The following is a 19,822-nucleotide window of genomic DNA, read 5'->3' as shown; positions in this document are numbered from 1 at the left end:
TATACCTACAGTCTATACCTACAATCTATACCTACAGTCTATACCTACAGTCTTCTATACCTACAGTCTATACCTACAGTCTTCTATACCTACAGTCTTCTATACCTTCAGTCTACACCTACAGTCTTCTATACCTTCAGTCTACACCTACAGTCTATACCTACAGTCTTCTATACCTACAGTCTATACCTACAGTCTTCTATACCTACAGTCTATACCTAGTTTTCTATACCTACAGTCTTCTATACCTACAGTCTATACCTACAGTCTATACCTACAGTTTTCTATACCTAAAGTCTTCTATACCTACAGTCTATACCTACAGTCTATACCTACAGTTTTCTATACCTACAGTCTTCTATACCTACAGTCTATACCTACAGTCTATACCTACAGTCTATACCTACAGTTTTCTATACCTAAAGTCTTCTATACCTACAGTCTATACCTACAGTCTTCTATACCTACAGTCTTCTATACCTTCAGACTATACCTAGTCTATACCTACAGTCTATACCTACAGTTTTCTATACCTAAAGTCTTCTATACCTACAGTCTATACCTACAGTCTATACCTACAGTCTTCTATACCTACAGTCTATACCTACAGTCTTCTATACCAACAGTCTTCTATACCTACAGTCTTCTATACCTACAGTCTTCTATACCTTCAGACTATACCTAGTCTATACCTACAGTCTTCTATACCTACAGTCTTCTATACCTACAGTCTATACCTACAGTCTTCTATACCTACAGTCTATACCTACAGTCTATACCTACAGTCTTCTATACCTACAGTCTTCTATACCTACAGTCTATACCTACAGTCTTCTATACCTACAGTCTATACCTACAGTCTATACCTACAGTCTTCTATACCTACAGTCTATACCTACAGTTTATACCTATCTTCTATACCTACAGTCTATACCTACAGTCTTCTATACCTACAGTCTTCTATACCTACAGTCTACACCTACAGTCTTCTATACCTACAGTCTACACCTACAGTCTTCTATACCTACAGTCTACACCTACAGTCTTCTATACCTACAGTTTATACCTACAGTCTTCTATACCTAGTCTTCTATACCTACAGTCTATACCTACAGTCTTCTATACCTACAGTCTATACCTACAGTTTATACCTATCTTCTATACCTACAGTCTATACCTACAGTCTTCTATACCTATCTTCTATACCTAGTCTTCTATACCTACAGTCTTCTATACCTACAGTCTACTATACCTACAGTCTATACCTACAGTCTATACCTACAGGCTTCTAAACCTCCAGTCTTCTATACCTACAGTCTACTATACCTACAGTCTATACCTCCAGTCTTCTACAGACAGTCAGTCCATGCTGAGCAGTGAACGGTAGACGTGTGGCCGTTAGATGAACCACGTGTCCAGAGAGTGGAGAATAATTAGTGTGCAGTATTCCATGTATTTTGTGGGGATGATGTAAACGTGCTGTTTATATTTCACAGTTTTGGTGTTTGAGAAAGGAACATTTCATTTGGATGCCTGTGAGTGCATTTCCTCTTTCAAGAGCGTCTGCTTGTGGTCACAAATACAAATGTTTGTTTCAGTTGTGCACAGTTTCCTTTTTTCTTGTTGTGCCGCCACACGTACACAGACACAATGCATTCATACACAGAGAGAAAGAGCCACTTCAGACCAAAACATCTCATATTCAAATCGCTTTTTTGTGGTTAATTACATTATTATTAGTAGTAAAGACTGAAAACTGAGCAGAAACTGAATCAGTGAGCATCCTCCAAGTTATAGCCATTTTATATGTAAACATAGGGCCTGAATTATCATTAAACTTAATGGGAAAATACATAAGATAACAGAATTTGTCATCCATATTAAGAACTATCTAGAATCCAAACCTGACTAATCTGTGACATCACCCGGCAGACAGAGCGGTGTCTGTCTGAGGCTGGCGGTGATTTACCGTCGTCATAACTGTTAATTCATACGAGTTAACCGTGACGGTGATCGACTGATAGGTAACCTAGGTAACCTCATTTAATGACGTTCATCATCACATTGTTTTCTTTTTTAAACTTAAGAAATATTATCACCATTTGTTTTCCAGTGAGCTCAGTTAGAGAATCACAACAAGTGGTGTGTTATTGTGTTATTGTGGGAATGATTTATGAATTCTATTTCACACATTGCAGAAGCTCACACTGTACACGCTGCACCTACATGTGATGGCCCGTTTTGCGGCGTTTTTTTTCCGTGTGCTTGTCCGGTGTTGTGATGCATCATGTGACTATATACAAAAGGCTCAATCTCGCAGCAGCCAGACACAGGAAGTCACATGCCAGTCATCACAAGGGCATGTTTATTTATACTAAATGACAGCGAGGAGGGACCTTCCACCCTCCTCCTCCTCCTCCTCCTCCTCTTCCTTGCTTAGTAACAACTTTCTGTGTGGCCGATTGATCTTTCAAGGCAAAAAAACAAACACAGAATGATATGTGATTGCGGTGCAGCCGCTGACGCTGCTGAGAGTCTTGAGACTCAGAAGACAGAAGATCAATATGTGTATTGACACGAATCACAACTTTCAGGGCAACTTAAAAACAACAGACTGAACTCTCGTCTAAAATAATGTTAATCTTATATAAACATCAGTATCTATTGTTTATATCCAGTTAAATATTGTTTAAATCGACATGAATTTTCCAGCGAGATGTCCTTTTGGTCCTTTCAAAGTCGAATCACCTGACTGACTCACACTCTGCCTGCAGCCACAGAGGTGTTTGGGACACTGCGTTGTATTTATTGACCTTCTCGGGGTGTTTTCTCACTCACTACTGAATACACACGGCGACGCACGTGACTGTGGTTTGCAAAGAGATTCGAAAATGAATCCAAATGTGTCAAAGGTTGTGTTCATAAAGTAAATAACACACAGCTCACGTGCATTACAAAAAGGTTCACGTGCACTGAGAGGGTGAAATGAAGCGGACCATCTTGTGTGTTATCCTGAGCTCATTAACCCCCCATAGAAATCATTTTAAAAGTTGTTTTTAGTTAAGTGTTTAACAAACTTTAATGTTTTTCTCTCCATGATCAGAACCATCCAAAGAAGTCCCAGCTGATAAATGGGTCTATTTACGAAGCGGTGTTTGTTTAGTATCACACGACGGCAGCGAGACTTTTGCCAGACAGTAATGACGGCCTGGTATTCTCCTCTCCCCTCCCTTCCCTCTCAGAGTCCCAATACATTCCAGTAATGCTGCACTTTACCCTCCTTGTCTGTGCAGTGACAGCTGCTCACCATTATGGCGCTGCGTGAGCTAATTTTAATGGCTGTCACAGGCAGCAGGAGCAAACGCAGGCCCGCCAGCGTAAACAGCGAACTGAGGCCAAGAAGAAGGATGGGCTTCTTTCTAGAGGGTAAACGACAGGACGGGATAAAGAGACCGGTTGAGGCCTCTCTGTGATTTGTTTATCAGCTCAAATATGTTGCACAAGAACAAATATGCAGACAATCGAGCAGCCGCAGCTTTGAATTATCCATTTCCACAAGTACCGAGTGCTAAATCGCCAACAATGCGAGCGGATGTGGCGGATGACGGGCCTAAATATAACCAATGTTTCACACCTAGAAAGGGAATTTCATTTCTTTATGAGTAAACACACAAAGGGCAGCACAATGGAAAAACACAGCCTTTGGAATAGACAGAGGTCTCTGATTGGTCAGCTGGCCCACTGTGTTGTGATTGGTCAACCAAACCAAAATCTTCAGACTCCGCTCCAGCTCTGCTCTAACTAGCTTTGTTTGAGGGCGTGCCAAACTAGCCACTAGGCAGGTATTATGCAAATGTGTTACTTGGTGACATCACCACGTTACGGAAGAAAAGGCGGGATTTCAATCAAAGTGTTTCAGGCAGGTCAGGAGCAGCGTTTCTGTGGGGGAGAGTAACGCCAGGATCAGACTACACCATATTTGTGACGGTTCCGATGGTCACTCCGTCAGATTAGACGATTGAGAGTCATAAATACACATTCTCCCGGCACCGCCGTCGTAATATACGGGCCTGAATATCCTACTGCTGGGAAGGTCCGATGACATCATTCTGCATAATAAGTAGCCATGTGCTTCTGTTTACTGCTGTGTGCGTCTGTGCTCAGCCGGTCAGATTCACGGCCGTGACGGAACACGTCGTGAAGAGCAAATAAAAAAAAATCAAACATGCTAGATTTCCTGTTGGGACGTCGTGAGGCGTCCAAGACGCGACGTCAGTTGTCGTGTACTACGACACACTACACGAGATAAAACGATCGACTGTCGCATATGACACTCATTTATCCTTCCCGATCCGAGTCGACACCCTACGACGGCCGTGTCGGGCTATAATCGAGCTGATATCATGTAGTCTGAACCGGACATTAGCTCACTTTGGTGTGGACTTTGTAACTTTGCAGAACTTTTACATGCACAAAAAACGACATAACACACTAAAGGAAAGGGGGAAAAGCACAAAAGCATTATAGGTCCTCTTTAGGATACTTTCTTTTTCATATCTCCTGGAACAGTGGTGGTTCCCAACCTTTGTTGTCTCATGTACACCCACAACTCTAGTCAGATCAACTAAAGTTCCCCTTCATCGACACCGCCCGTCATGTTTCAAATGTGTTCATTAGAAATTATTCTAATGTTATTTAACACTATTTATTATATAAAAGTGGAGATTGTTACAACAAGTCTTCATACAGCTGAACTGTGAATGTTTAGGCCAGCTTAGTCAAATTTGCATTCGTACAACTCCCACTTGTAGTGGCAGAATCTGGATGTTTCATTACTTGTATCCATCACTCTCAGCTCTGGTACAAGTAAGCCTGGTTGGGTATGGCTGTTTTACAAAACACGCCTAATCTCTTACTTTATTTCATTTTAAAAGGAGTATTAACCTTGGATAACAACAACGCTCATGATGTAACAAAGGTTAAACTCCAAAGTCTGGTTTAGTGTCTGTGCATCACATCAGCTGGTAATTAGCTGCAATTAAATATCAAGATGAGCTAAACAAAAGCAGCGCAGTGACGGCATGTACACTACGATCCTGTCTGCATGACGACAGCAGGTCTGTTTCTCGGTCCTGTGTTCCCCTTGTGGACGAGTACAAGTGGGAGTAAACTGAATGGGTGCAGGGGGGGTCAGGGGGGGTCAGGGTGACGCTCATTCATCCACAACAACAACAACGAGGAGGAGGAAGGCTGAGGTACAACTCTGTAGAAAGCTGCTGACTCAAAGCACGCCACTGAGTCTTGTTACAAATTTATTACAACATCCAGCCACATAAAAGACATTTTTCTCTAAACTTTGTTTCAACAGAAAATGTCCCAGGACAGTTCACCATCGAGTGCATGCGCTTGTATCTGCCGTTAGTTTGTGCAAGTTTAAAACAGACTTTAACAATCAATTGCAGTCCCAGAGAGACCAGTGAGGATGATTTACACTAAAAACATGACACTTTAAGAAACAGAGCGGATACAGTTAATATTAGCGGACATTTCTACAGACATGAGGATGTTCATATTGTAACAATGAACTGTACGTTTACCATCCTCGGTCAGTACTACATTATGTACCAATATACCATTTTGACTTTAAAAAGAAATTTCAAGTAAGTTCTGCACAGGCAATCGTTATTTTTAATTCACATTTATGTTACTTATATACTCTGTAGAAATCTATAAAAAGGCAACTGAAATGGTGCAGCGAACGCAACACAAAGCATGTAAAAATAATACCCCATCTAACCATTGCTTCCAGTTACAGGCTTATATTTTAGCACTTTATTTTTCTTTTAAAAAAGTGCATGTTCAGCAGTTGCAATGTTTCTGTTTAGAAAAGTTAATGAGTAAGGCAGCAGGATACCTTTTCCAAAATGCAAAAATAATACTCCAGTTATGAACCGCAAACTGTCTCATAGATAGCATCAGAAAGGAGGAAAAATATGATGTTCACTCTCTCCCCGGAGGCCAAAACCCAACAACGTCTCCGACGCCGCCAATCACCGACTGAGAGACCTCTCTGTCCGCTCTCTGACACATCACCGCTGAGGACAGTCGAGGACAGTCGAGGAACGAGACGTGCCCGTCCGCAGACTTGACAGCACTTAACCATTAACCTTACCTTAACATTTCCCCTCGACCTCTGTCTGGCACACTAACACTACACTGGCAGATGTGTGCCGCGTCTGGCCAATCATTCACAGAGCCGAGCTCCTCTGTACGAGGGTGTTTGTGTACAGACGGACAGTAAAGCACGCTCCTAGTGGCCGAGTGAGCACATGAGGCACAGTTAGTATCCCATAAGGTACTGATTGTGTCAGAGGAAAGGCCATTATGTCGCTAATTACGTGTCAACACTTGCTGGCCTCAGTAATTGTAAGTGTACTCTGAGAACATGTATTGTTCTTAAGGCTGGAGTTTTTGCATTTCTAGCTGGTTTGTACTGCGAGCCTGCAGTCGGGGGGGGGGGGGGGGGGGGGGGCCGTCACCACTTCCTGTTCGAGCCTCGAGCCCCTCAGTGGGTCGCCGGGGTGTGATGGTTGGGCTGAGGAGGACCCAGGAAGCCGAGCCTCTGCTTGTTCTTCCTCTGTTCTGTCATCTGTGGAGGACACAGAGAGGAAAAGAAATCATCAACCTAGAAGAGCGTTTTTTAATCTGGCATGTTGCATCCACATATTGTTCTAGTGGGAACTTTATTATGCAAAACACAACGTTCCCGCATCATTACAGCGTTCCAAAGGGGGTGTTTATCGGTTTGAACTTGGAGTGCAGGTAAATAAATTCATTTAGACAAAAACAAAATGATTTTTTGGCTCATTTACTTTAAGAAATGAATCTGGATTGAACGACACAACAAGGCTCCACACATGAGTCATCTCAAACAACTACTGTGAGAGTGTTACTGTTCATATAAAGAGATGTTTCCTCTCCGGGGCTGGATGCAAAATCATCACTTTGTTCAACCGCTGTTAAGACGGGAAACTAAGATGTCCCTTTGAAACGTCATTAGAGGACGCCGTCCGGGTGTGTTGTGCCGAGCTGCGACCTGCACGTTGGATGTTGTAGGAATGTGGTGGGGAAGCGGCTGGTTTCTCACAACCATCGCATTTGTGGTGGTTTCAGTGTTGACGTCATAAATGAAGGCCACTGGTTTTGTAAACCCATAAACAGTAAATGCAGATTTAAAAGGAAATTGAGAACGCTGTGCAGAACCCTAAAACCCACACAAACCCACACACACACACACATACACACACACACACACACAATGTGAGCAGCGATGGTGTAAAGTGCCGAGGTCAGCAGAGGTTGTAATGAAGGAGGAGCTGCAGGAGCACTTTCCTCCCAGTCAGAAACAGTTTGAGTTGAGCCGGTGTGAGACCTGCAGGTCTCCCCTTGTGACTGCAGAGCTGCGGTTCGGCCGGCACAAACTCACTCACCTCTCAACACTTGTGTTTATCATAAAGGCGGAGTGACATCCTCGCTAACCCCATGACTCCATATTAGTCATCTATTATTCCAGATTCAGAGATAAGGCGTCGGTGTCTTTGCTCAAGGGCACTTTAACAGCACACAAACTCTGTTGTCACAGGAGTTACACGAGGGATCCCGGCCCAGCAGGGAGATGTTACAGCCTGAGATGCTCGCTGAGGTCGGCGGAGGTTGTTGTTGTTGTTTACTGGAGTGTGATCTTTCCCCAGTATAGGAGCTGTTTTCACACATCTGGCAGAAGAGGAACAAGGACAGGCCTGTGACTGGAATCACATGCAGGGGAGGCAGGTGATGAGAGTGATCAGTCACACTGCAGCAGCAGAGCTAGTCATCCACACAGCCGTAGGCTCACTGGCGGCAATCAGTCGCGATGATCGCTGACCAGATAGTCACCTAGAGTGCTGCGTTCAGGGGCATCGAGGGTCTGATAGAATCCTTCTAGGTTACTGAACTCAGCAAAGAGATGGATCGCAAAATGAGGCTGCGGACCGTGTGACCTCTGGCCCTGCAGGCGTTTTTTAGGTGAAAGGAGTCTCAAGGTCGTGCAGCACGTGGAGTTCACAGCCCACGTGCTATAGTTGGCTGAACAGCATGCATCCAAACACCATGTTATTAGGACTATTTTGCTTTAGATTAGTCATCAGGTATTCAGCTCAGACTACCACAGAGCTCAGCCCAGAAGAGCTTCTCCTCTCCGCAGCATGACAAACGGCCTGAAGTGGCACTACTGTACCTGTTCCTTGAGCTCAGCCAGCTGGCCCGACAGCTGAGACACCAGAGTGACGGTGCTGTCCAGTTTGTCCTGCAGAGAGCGCATCTCGTTCTGCTCGTTGTCTCCCTCGCTGCTCAGCAGAGACATGGCTCTCATGCGGGGGAACCACTCCAAGTTCTTCTCCTGGGGAGGGAGAGAGAGAGAGAGGGGGATGAGAGAAGAAGCAGTGAGAAAGGTGAAAGGCATAAAAGGCTGAAATAAAGCTGACTCAGTGGGTCAGAGAGGCGGCAGCAACAGTACGTTGGCACAGACGCCGGCGAGGAGGATTTGCATAGACGTGCAGAGAGCATTGTAGAGCTGAAGCCAGACTGCAGGAGGAGAGTAAACAGAGAGGTATTGGTAATTGGAGACGGGCGCAGAGGTTTAATATTAATCATTCCATCAGAATGGAAGCTGCTCTCTGTTTCGCGCTCGACAGTGTAAAATGTTTTAAACAGCGCCGCCGTCTCTTGGATACAGCGGATAGCAATTAGACACTAAATGAACAGTAACTGGCATTTCAATTCTCACCCACTCCATAAACACAGTGCTGATGTGGGAATGAGTCACTGTCGTCTATCAAGAACACAACTGGGAGTATGGTGTTATTAATATGTGTGTGTGTGTGTGTGTGTGTGTGTGTGTGTGTGTGTGTGCGTGTGCTCTCATGCAAACAGACATTTAGTTTATCATCTGTTTTTCCAACAGTGCAGCGGACAGAGCAAAACCCCAAACACGAGAACGCAGCGAGCCAAACCAACCTATGGCGTTATGTAATGGACTTAAATGTGTTTGTGCATGTGTGGGCGTGCGTGCCGTTGGCACTGTTGCATCTGCATGGATATATATGTACACAGCAGACCGCCAGCAACAGTGTGTGTGTTTTACAACACGCATGCTCTTGAAAGAGAGATAGGTTTCACAGAGACAGACTGCCATCAGCTCCTCTTATGTAATATTCCTTTGCCAGTTTTCTTCCGATAAAAATGACTTGAAAGGTGGAGAGAGTGGGATCTGACTGGCACCACCGCGAGTCTGGTGGAGGAGGGAGGAGGGAGGTATTCTCCCACCTACTCGCTTATATAAGAATAGACTACAGGGACAGAAGACGGATCAGTGTGTGAGACGCTGAGGACAGAGACATGAGGACAGGAGAGGCTGAGGGTGGAGGAGAGGAGAGTCTGTGGGTGGAGGAGAGGAGAGGAGAGTCTGGGGGTGGAGGAGAGGAGAGGAGAGTCTGAGGGTGGAGGAGAGGAGAGGAGAGTCTGAGGGTGGAGAAGAGGAGAGTGTGAGGTTGGAGGAGAGTCTGAGGGTGGAGGAGAGGAGAGTCTGAGGGTGGAGGAGAGTCTGAGGGTGGAGGAGAGGAGAGTGTGAGGGTGGAGGAGAGTCTGAGGGTGGAGGAGAGGAGAGTGTGAGGGTGGAGGAGAGGAGAGTCTGAGGGTGGAGGAGAGGAGAGTGTGAGGGTGGAGGAGAGGAGAGTCTGAGGGTGGAGGAGAGGAGAGTGTGAGGGTGGAGGAGAGGAAGGTGGAGGGTGTTTGTTTTTGTTTAAGTGCGACATTAGCGGCGGTGACATCTCTGATCTCACGGGACTGCTGCTCCGAACCTGAACTCAGTCGGTCTGTGAAAGTCACGAACGGAACCAGGAAACTAAGTTCAAAACAAATATAGTGAATCTTTATTACGTTAATGACGACTAGCATCGACAAACCTGATCTTAATTCAGAAAACAAAGTCAGTCAAAATCTGGAAAATTGTTTTAATTTTGTGAAACATTCTTCTTTCGGTTATAAAACACATGACATGCACGCCGTGTTGAATAAAGTCTGCCATTCACAAGAATAGAAAGGTGCTGTAAAGCAACTTTTACCAGTAATATTGAGGTTAAAGAAAAAGTCTATAGACCTAATGGCAGCGCTTCAATGGTCACTCAACTAAACAGCTGAATACAGTAGATGAAGACCTTTGCTTTTCCACTAGCGGGGCACAATATGCCTGTATGGCAACAGAGGAAATTATAGACATTTAGTTGCCTAAATGAACAGGATTTATCTTCTGTACAGTCTCATCTAATCTCAGACTCAGCTCGTCAGGTTCAGCTCTGCTCCGTCTCCCTTGACCCAACTTTCATCAGCCTAAATTGTACATTTATCCATCAGCTTCAGCTGCCCTTTGACTATCACAGGGCTGACACATACAGACAGTCAACCATTCACGCTCACATTCACACCTACGGGACATTTAGACACACTAGGTCACCTTAATCTAACCTGCATGTCTTTGGACTGTGGGAGGAAACCTGAGCACCCGGAGAAAACCCACGCTAACACGGGGAGAACATGCAGACTCCACACAGAAAGACCACAAGCCGGATACGACCGTGCTAACCCCCGCACCACTGTGCTAACCCCTTAATACCAACATGCTAATGTTAAAGGTGCAGTATAGGATTTGGTGGCATCTAGCAGTGAAGTTGCAGATTTTGCAAGTTGCGAGCGGTGAAGGAGAACTACAGAGAACTACGGAGAACTACGGAGAACTACGGAGAACTACGGTAGCCGATGCGAAAATCAGAAAACGCATATGTCCCTATCTAGAGCCGCGTTTGGTTTGTCTGTTCTGGGCTACCGTAGAAACATGGCAGAGCAACATGGTGGACTTCTTGAAGAAGACCCGCTCCACATGTGCTCACTGTCTCCCTCTCTTCCTGTAGCCACATCCACCTGACATTACCTTTGTTTGGTCCTGTGCCTTCAACACCTCCACAGCTCATATGCCACACATCCATGCACTACATTCATTTGATGACATTAATAATCTACACACTCCATTGTTCATTTTATGTTAACCTTAGTTTAATAAATTGTTTGGTTTTATGTATAACCTTGCGTGGACTCTTTTTGTCACATTCCCTGAGCCAGTTTGTGACAAATGGGGGGCTCGTCCGGGACAACAATCTCACATTTAGCATCATTACGTTTTAAATGTTAACATTTAATACGTTACGTATGATGTTTACATACATACAGTATTACTGTTACTGAGTGTTTTTCTGTATACTTCTACCTTCTAAAATGAAGTCATTCTTCTTTCAATTTCATATTTAGGCCCTCTTTACACTGAAGAAGCAACCTACACTATGTGAGCTTTTCTTCCTGAAAAAGAAGTGGCTCCCACTTTTAACAACATTAGTGAATTAAAGACTGAAGATTTATGTCGAAAGCTTATAGTCAAGATGCCAAAATTGGCCTTTTGCAGTTATCATAACCAAGTAAATGCATACATGTATATCTGATGTAGATTACTCTGGAAAAAATAGTCCTTTATTCGTCTTTACTGCACTTTTATTTTGGTTGTTTTCAGCACTTTGACTGCTTTTTACTTTAAGACTGCAATACTTTTTCCATCCCTGTCTACCGGGGAAGCAGTTAGACTGATTAAGTATGACTGCTGAGCTACACAGTATGAATCGAGTCATTCTATAAGAGCTTGCCTGAGAATCCCGGGCTAATTTGGGCCTCAAGGCATCGAGGGCCAATAAAATAAAAAAATAGAATAGCTTCCTTTCTCACAGCTTCAAAAACACAGTGAAGGCTCTGTGAGCTCAAAGACAAAGCTTCAACGTCACTGGAGCCGAGGACTATCTGATGCTTGTTTTATCGAGTCATCCATAACTGATGGATTAGGTAACCTCAAAGACTCAATAAAGAGACCTAAGAGACGTGATTACAATATCCTGATAGAGCGTGCAGTCACTCACGTTGGTTGAAGTATCATCTCTAGATCAATGACGTAAAGTTAAGCAGTGACTGTGCAGAATGTGAACCGCCCCGCTCACGTCTCGCTGCTGTTCATCAGACTGTACAGTAGTCCGCTGTGTGCCGCGCTGCTCTGTCTGAATGAGTCATGGCTTTAGTGTTGCTTCACTGATCCATTAAAACACCTCAGTGAGCATGAATCTACAGACGGACATTCACGTTCTTCTTCTCACTCTGCTGCCGTCGCCATACCGCTGGTGTGTTTCACCACGTACATGCACGTACTGTACTACAGCGCCAGGCAGAACGGTTCATTCTGTGCTGTAAACTCACTGTGAGAACAACCTCAGATGTTACCAACGTCAGACACGTGAGAGTCAAACTCCAGTGAAGCTTCAAGATCAGTGCTGCTGTTGTAGTTGCTATTTGTCTTTATTAGTACTACTTGTTTCTTACATTCAGCCATCACTGTATTTTTAAGTTTTTGAAATGAGAGCAAATGCAACCCTACGACATTTCCCAGATCTTCTACATCTACACTTCTATAGAACTAGTTTATATAATGACTAGGGTGATAATAACGCATATTCGTTTTACCTGATTTCTTTAATGCTCAGTTGTAAAGCTAGAGTGAAGATACTGGTATCATATGAAACTAGAAAAAGCTAAAGAATCCATTATTGAAGGCTAAATAACACTCCAAACCTACGCTCAGTTTTGAGGGGAGAAAGGGGAGACTCGTGGGTACCCATAGCACATTCACATATCTGGAGGTCAGAGGTCAAGGGACCCCTTTGAAAAGCCCGTCAGCGGCCCGTTAGATGTTTTCAGTGGTTAATTAAAAATAATGGCAAGTTGACAGCTCTAATAATGTGCACACGTACTTGTCAAATGAATCTGATTCTGATTTATTAAACATCCCTGTAGCTCTCTGCATTCTGGGGGGTTGTGTCCACATAATGATAATATACATGATTTACCTTCCATGTAGTACTGTGTGTGGACTTGAAGGAATCAAAGCTAAAAGTAGCAGAGCTCCGGCTGTTGGATGACGTACTGTAGCTGCAACAACCACAACGGTACAGAAGAGTGTCAAGAGATACAATGACACAGCACACAGAGAGTGGACCAGACGGGTCTGCACATAGTATCACTCATCACAGTCACCAGACATACACACACACACTCACACACACAAACTCACACACACACACTTCAGCTGAGCAGTTTCTAAAGAGCCACAACCCTTCTACATTTCATAAAGCAAAATGTGACCTCTGCCCACCACTAGTACCTTTTTCTATTGAGACACTTCTGCCAACGTGTTACATGTGTGTTGTAAAGCAAATGAAGGATTCCTGTTGTGACTTTGTGTGTGTGTGTGTGTGTGTGCGTCTGTGTGTGTGTGTGTGTGTGTGTGTGTGTCTGTGTGTGTGTGTTAGAGAGAGAGAGAGAAAGGGACAGGAGAGCACGTGCCAGGCAGGGCTGAGCTATTAGCAGGCCACTTGAGATGGGTTATGTAACAGGGTTGTGGCTGCTGCTGCTGCTGCAGTACCTGCTGGGCCTGTAGTCGCTGTCATAATTTAACACACAAACACACCCGCTCACTAATTCCCATCCACACACACACACATAACAGACACTCAGTGTAACTCGATCCTACTCTTTTTAGCTTTGGCACCACATCACTCTATCCTACCCAACCAGATGCACTCATTATGACGGTCAGTATGTGTGTGTGTGTGTGTGTGTGTGTGTGTGTGTGCGTGTGTGTGTGTGTGTGTGCGTGTGTGTGTGTGTGTGCGTGTGTGTGCGTGTGTGTGTGTGTGTATGTGTGTGTGTGTGTTTGAGGTCATTGGGTTTCAAGGAGAGGGGAGGGCAGAGTTTTATTAGTCCGGTATAGCTTTGTGTTGTCGGCCCCAAAACTGTAGTGCAGGAGATTAATATAAAGATGGAGCTTCATAAATGGAGCCCTGAACTCCAATCCGTCCCCTCCACCCCCCACTTATGAAGCTCCTTCTTTTAAGGTGGAGAGGATAAATACGAACTTCCCTCTCTCCAGCAAGGAAATAAATATCAGAATCGGAATTGACTTACGTTTTGCTCCCGTTCTAGAATATAAATATAAATATATAAAAATAGAGAAATCATAAGAAAATATCAATAAGAAATATATATATATAACGATAAGATATATGCAAATAGTATAAATGCATGCATTTATAAAAATGCAAGAATAGTATAAAATAAGAATATTAGTTTAAATGTTCTGTATAAATAAATGCAGTTTTAATGCCAGAGTAAACCAGATTATTGCACAGATGAATTATTGCTCATCTGTGATAAATTATAGGGTTATAGTTGCTGATAGTAGTAAAAAAAAATATTTATATACTGTAAATATATACAGTATATACAACAATTTACAATTTATTAGATCCTAAATACAACCTATTTACTTTATGTTGTTGACGTCTGTATGACAATAAAATAGAATAAATTAAATGTCTATCAGTTTAAGCCGTTTACAGTGAATGTTTTTTACCGGTAGTCGCACGGAGGTGAGACTAGATCGTGTTCCATGACGAACACTAAACGGCATTGCACGTCGTCAGTAAGGGCGGCTGGTTAAGTCAGCATCGATGCAGCTCGCTGTTGGAGGGTTTTATAAACAACTTCCACTCCCCAGTGATTGGTTTGGAATGGCTCTTAATATGGCGGAGCCTTCACGTGAATGCCCAAACGGAGCGGAAGTAGGTAGGAGAGGGTGTAGGGAAATGGAATTGGGCCTTATTCCTTCCTAAACATCAAGTCAGACTCATGGCTGCGGTGAGGAGAAGGCAGACGGAGACATCCTGCAGAGCCCAACATCACCAACTCCTACACTTTCTAATTCAGCTCCTGTCGTTGCACCGCTGCTCTCTCTCTCTCATCCAGAGTCTCTGACTGTGTGTGAGCAGACTCCACTCTTATCAATTTAATATTACACTTCTATAAAGTTCCCCAAATGTTCACTTTTGTCACATTTTTCCTGTTGTCACCTTTTGCACATGAAATAAATAGATTCTGAAGATTTTCTGCTGCTTTTTTTAAGTCATTTTTTTTCTGTGACTTCCATAAAGTTGGCTGGATAATCAGAGAATTATTAAGAACGTTTGACTTCTGTTTTAAATCATTTATGTTACACCTTTTCTGCCTTTTCGGCATTAAAATGTTTCCACCATCTTATGAGAACCGTGACAGAATATACTCTTTATAAAACACACGAGAGCTACATGAAGCATCAAAATGGAAACAGGGATGTTAATATAAACTCCTGACTCATCAATAGCTCATCACTCAGCGATACCTTGGCCTCGCATCAGAGAGCCGACCTGTCGGAAGACCTGCTGATGCATATTAATTCAATGTCTGTCACCTGTTTATGATGCAAATTGTTCATTATAATGCCGCCATTCTTATGCCCATCATGGCCAAATGTTAATCACAAAATGTGCCATTGTGCTCCGAGGCTTCGTTTGAATCCATTAACCTAACGGCAACACCTTTAGTTGCCCTTACATCCTTCAACTTCTTGTCTGTGTGTCAGTGCAGCGAGTTGGTGCATTGATGATAATAGAGCCGGACTGGGTTTAATTACTATTTAACCACACTGTGTCCCAGCAGGTTAGGAGCTCAGCACAGTGAAGACTACCTGAGCACAGAGACCCATCTCTCTCCAGCAGCGAGGGAGGGTGGGGGAAGGAGAATAAATTGGGATGCTTGGCACAGGCCTAGAGGCTCAGTCTCATTTTTTCGATCGCTCGTCTGCTGTAGAGGCTCACGCTCCTCTGGCACACTGTGCAAAGTCTGCAAAGTGAGAAAGGGCTGCAAAACTTTAAGACTCCAACGCTGAGACATCTGTATGCCGTCTGGCACGGCTCGCCAGCAAAATGTGAATTAGGCGGCGAAATGAATGTGTTTGTTTGTCCATATGTTCCTGGAATAATAAACACCATCTCTGTGGCTTGTGGTGCGTTTAGGTATCTGTGTGTTATCTTAAAAGAAATGTATCATTGGTATACCTCGCAAACACAAAATTAATGTGCTTCACTGTCATTTAAAGGGACTGTTTGTAAGAATCAGAAATGTCTTGTTAATGGCGACACCTGTGGCCGTTAAGTCAACTAAAGTCAGCGTCCTGTTGCTGGCGCTTGTGCTCGCTCTACATAGACATGAAGGAGCATCACTCAACACAGTGAGGAGACACACGTCAGCTAAAAGCACAATATCACTCTATATTTCAGCTGCTTGGCAGTAATGTTAGCTGACCAGACCAAGGTCTCTCCATGAATCAATGCTGATCCTAGTGTTGGCTTTTCCTGACTGGTCGGAGACGATAACGTTTCTCTCTGCGGAGCCCCGTCACTTCACAAGACACGGGAAACCTCTGTTGGTCTGGAGGAGCTGCAGCAGTTATTTCTGCACAAATGTCCACTGAACATTCACTAGATATTCTCAGAGCTAAACTAACTCTTCTGCAGTGTGGAGTGAGCAGCATGCATGTGAGAGGTGGAGAGAGAGAGAGAGAAGGAGCGTGGTGTGTGAGTGAAGGCAGGCAGAGGAGCAGAGGAGCAGAGTACAGCAGAGACTCCGGTCCTGGAGACCAAAGCTACGGTCTCCCCCGCGTCCTCCGACCGCGGCCAACACTGTTTAACAGACGGGCTTCACTAGATACAACCAAGAGGTTTTGCTGCTTCACTGGAGTTTGTGTTGGAGTCTGAGTCTGAACAGCATAGCCACACGCGAACGCGCATGGGACACGACCCAGAATGATTTATTCGTGTAATAAGTCACAAACAGTCCCTTTAACCTCCAGTATTTTGATGATGGAGCAGCTTGTGTGATGCAACTATAAACGTGCATAAAGCTGCATTACAAAAAGGTACCGTGTGACTATTTCCTGTGTATGTAGGTCTGGTCTACTGACCGCAATCATCTGGGCGACGTAGCTCTCGGGGCCGGTGTACTCGGTCGGATCCTTCACCCTCACCAGAACCAGGAAGTAAAGGTAATGCCACATGTTGTGCTCGGATTTGATGTGCTCCTCGAAGGACACCGTCTTGTTGTCAAACTTGTCCCTCTCCAACCCTGCAAGACAGTAGCTCTGTTTAACAGGAGCTCTTTCACTTCCCCATCATCAGTGTTATTACAGTGTTAGCTCTACACACCACAGATGAAACAGCTGGTTTTCAGGATCTCCTCCTTCCTTTGTTTCTCGCTTCTCAAGTCTGCGAAGGTGTCGATGATAACACCGAAGATGAGGTTAAGAACGATGATGATGACGATGAAGAAGAACAGAAGGTCGTAAACCACTCGGGCCGCAAAGAGTGGCTCCTGGATGGTTCCGGTTACAGGGAAAATACATCATTTAACTTTCACCATCATCATTTACGTGTATAGTTGAAGTCATGACAAATAGACATTAAGTATAAAAAACATGATGTAATAATTGAACACGCTAAATTCATGTTGATTTTGAGGCCGTCGTACCTCTTTGGAGGGTCTCCTGAGGATGTCTCCCACACCTCCTCCGTTACGGAGTCCCTGGTTCAACACTGTGATTATGCACATGAGCAGAGTGTCGCACACCCGCTCCGTCCCGTCGTCTAGAACCAAACACACAGAGATCAGAGAAAATGCTTAAAAACAGCAGACAACAAGGGTGAATGTGCAGTACTGGCTTTTAAATATCTACATTTGTTTGTCAACTAGGGATGTCACGAGAACCGGTACTTCGGGACCAAGTCGATGCCAACATTTTTAAAAAGTGAGGGTACTCTTCTTATACCGTACGATGCCTGTAATGGTCGTTGGTAGTAATGCGACAGTGAGGAAATTTCCCCACCGGTTAATAAACTTGTGACAACACCGGTGTTACCGATTACACCGGACATTTTACAAGAAAGATGACGGTCAACATGTGCAGAGTGCTGACTCTGATCTGTACCGTCGGTTGGCGGTGTGTCTGGGAACGCTCTCTCTCTCTGAAATGACCTGTGATTGGTCAAAGTCTCCCATCACGGGCTAGATGTTCTAAAGCCTGAAAACAGAGCCATGAGGAGGAGGAGAAGTCTAGTTTACTCTCAGAACACTCTAATTATAATATGCTGAACGGTTATTATGGAGTTTTTTTGCCCAATGATGCAAAAAATTTCTGTCTACTGCAGCTTTAAGATGAACTGAATTCAATTAAATTGAACACTGAACAGAGTGTGTGTGAAAGATTTTAAGAACACTCGAGTTCAAGTACAGGAAGATACAGTCCGACCTGACTCAAACAATCATCACTCAGCTGACTGATAATAAAACACCTCGTCATGGGAACAGCTGATAACAGTGTGACTAAAGATCAGATGGATACCTTCAACTCTCTCGCCTCCTCAAATGTGAGAATGAAACCTCTAGAAGCTGTTATTCATAACTCATGTGAAATGTACATACACTGTAAATAGAAAATGTGCATGAACAGCATGACTGCTGAGGAGGAATAGGAGGTGAAGGATGTGGATGTGGATCACGTGCGCGCCCCTGTGGTGCAGGTGATCGAGGGAGATGCAGGAACACAAACAGGAGTGTGAGTCACCCCCTCCGCCTCATCAAGTTTCTTTGTGTGCACGCCTGTCTGCGTGTGTGTGTGTGTGTGTGTGTGTGTGTGTGTGCGTGTGTGTGTGCATGTCTCAGTGTGTGTTTGTGTGTGAGTAACCTTTCAGGAACTGACTACTGCCGGAGAGGTAACATACACACCCACACCTCGGTCAAACCACAAAACCTTAAAACTTGTCCACTCAGCAGTTCATAATGGGAAATAAAAAAAAATGTAATTGAATGAAAACTTACCAGGAACAGGTTTAGGTGTTGAATCAGGGCAGTTATCTTTCATACATGAGTCAGCAGCTCCATTGTTACTCAATAAATCACCTTTTCAAAGAAAAGAAAAGAGAAAAAAGGGGAAATTATGTGAAGTTGATTAATGATAACAGCAGCGATAATTTACAAATGAAAGAAGATGATTAAATTGTACTCTGGCATTAAAACTCTATATAACGCTAATTGTCATCAGCGCTGGTAAAAATCAGCAAGATTTAGTCAGACGTTATGTAAACGGAGGCAGCAGCTGCCGGGTGGGCGGTGAAGTGTTGCTGAAAAAACCTGAACAAATCATTTGCACATCGGTAAAAGCCCCGAGCAGCAGAGGAGCTGTGCTTGAGTGTGATCGGCTCCGGCAGACAGGCAGAAGGAGAACTGTACACCTGGGCCAGAGTGTCACCAAAAAGGGCCTTCTTCCTCCCTGACAGGCTGGAGGACAGGAGGGCAGGGCCGGGAGACAAGAGGCAGAGGAAGAAGAAGAGTGGAGAGGACGGGGGGGCTGAGGCGGGGCGTTGGGGGTCACAGCCCCGAGGCAGCGGTGGTGTGGACGGGGGGGCGCTCCTCAGCTTGTGCCTCGGCTCACCCCGCAGCCAACAGATAGACAGGCGTGAGCCCGGCCGGTTACATAACCCACCACTGCTCCGCTCTGCTGTGTATGCTGTGCTCTATTCAGCAAAACACAGGATGGCGCGGCCACCAGGTTATGCAACAGGTGCACATGCGCTGGCAGGTTGTCTTCCTGACCGCCGGAGCTCATTAACACACCCACACTCTCCACACTGTTTCCAAAACATGTGCCTGGGTATGTACATATATACACCACACTCTACATAGCCTACAAGGTTTTATGTGGAGATTATATATA

At 44.4% G+C, this 19,822-nt stretch overlaps 1 protein-coding gene across 2 annotated transcripts in view; it reads right to left on the bottom strand.

The window, feature by feature from the left end:
* Positions 1–5,295: 5,295 nt before the first annotated feature.
* itpr2 (inositol 1,4,5-trisphosphate receptor, type 2) overlaps positions 5,296–19,822 on the bottom strand; it is an 80,413-nt gene continuing 65,886 nt past the window's right edge. For both annotated transcript variants that reach the window (XM_037768240.1, XM_037768241.1), the window contains 6 exons: positions 18,928–19,008; positions 17,581–17,696; positions 17,259–17,424; positions 17,018–17,178; positions 8,276–8,437; positions 5,296–6,649 (listed from right to left, as the gene is read on the bottom strand). In XM_037768240.1, coding sequence (XP_037624168.1) covers positions 6,566–6,649; positions 8,276–8,437; positions 17,018–17,178; positions 17,259–17,424; positions 17,581–17,696; positions 18,928–19,008 — 770 coding nt within the window. In that variant the 3' untranslated portion in view covers positions 5,296–6,565. The remainder of the gene's footprint in view (positions 6,650–8,275; positions 8,438–17,017; positions 17,179–17,258; positions 17,425–17,580; positions 17,697–18,927; positions 19,009–19,822) is intronic.

The sequence above is a fragment of the Sebastes umbrosus genome, chromosome 4 (assembly GCF_015220745.1).
Source record: "Sebastes umbrosus isolate fSebUmb1 chromosome 4, fSebUmb1.pri, whole genome shotgun sequence".
Classification (NCBI taxonomy): Eukaryota; Metazoa; Chordata; class Actinopteri; order Perciformes; family Sebastidae; genus Sebastes; species Sebastes umbrosus.
The sequence above is the reverse complement of the archived record's forward strand: the minus strand, read 5'-3'. Positions and strand labels throughout refer to the sequence as shown.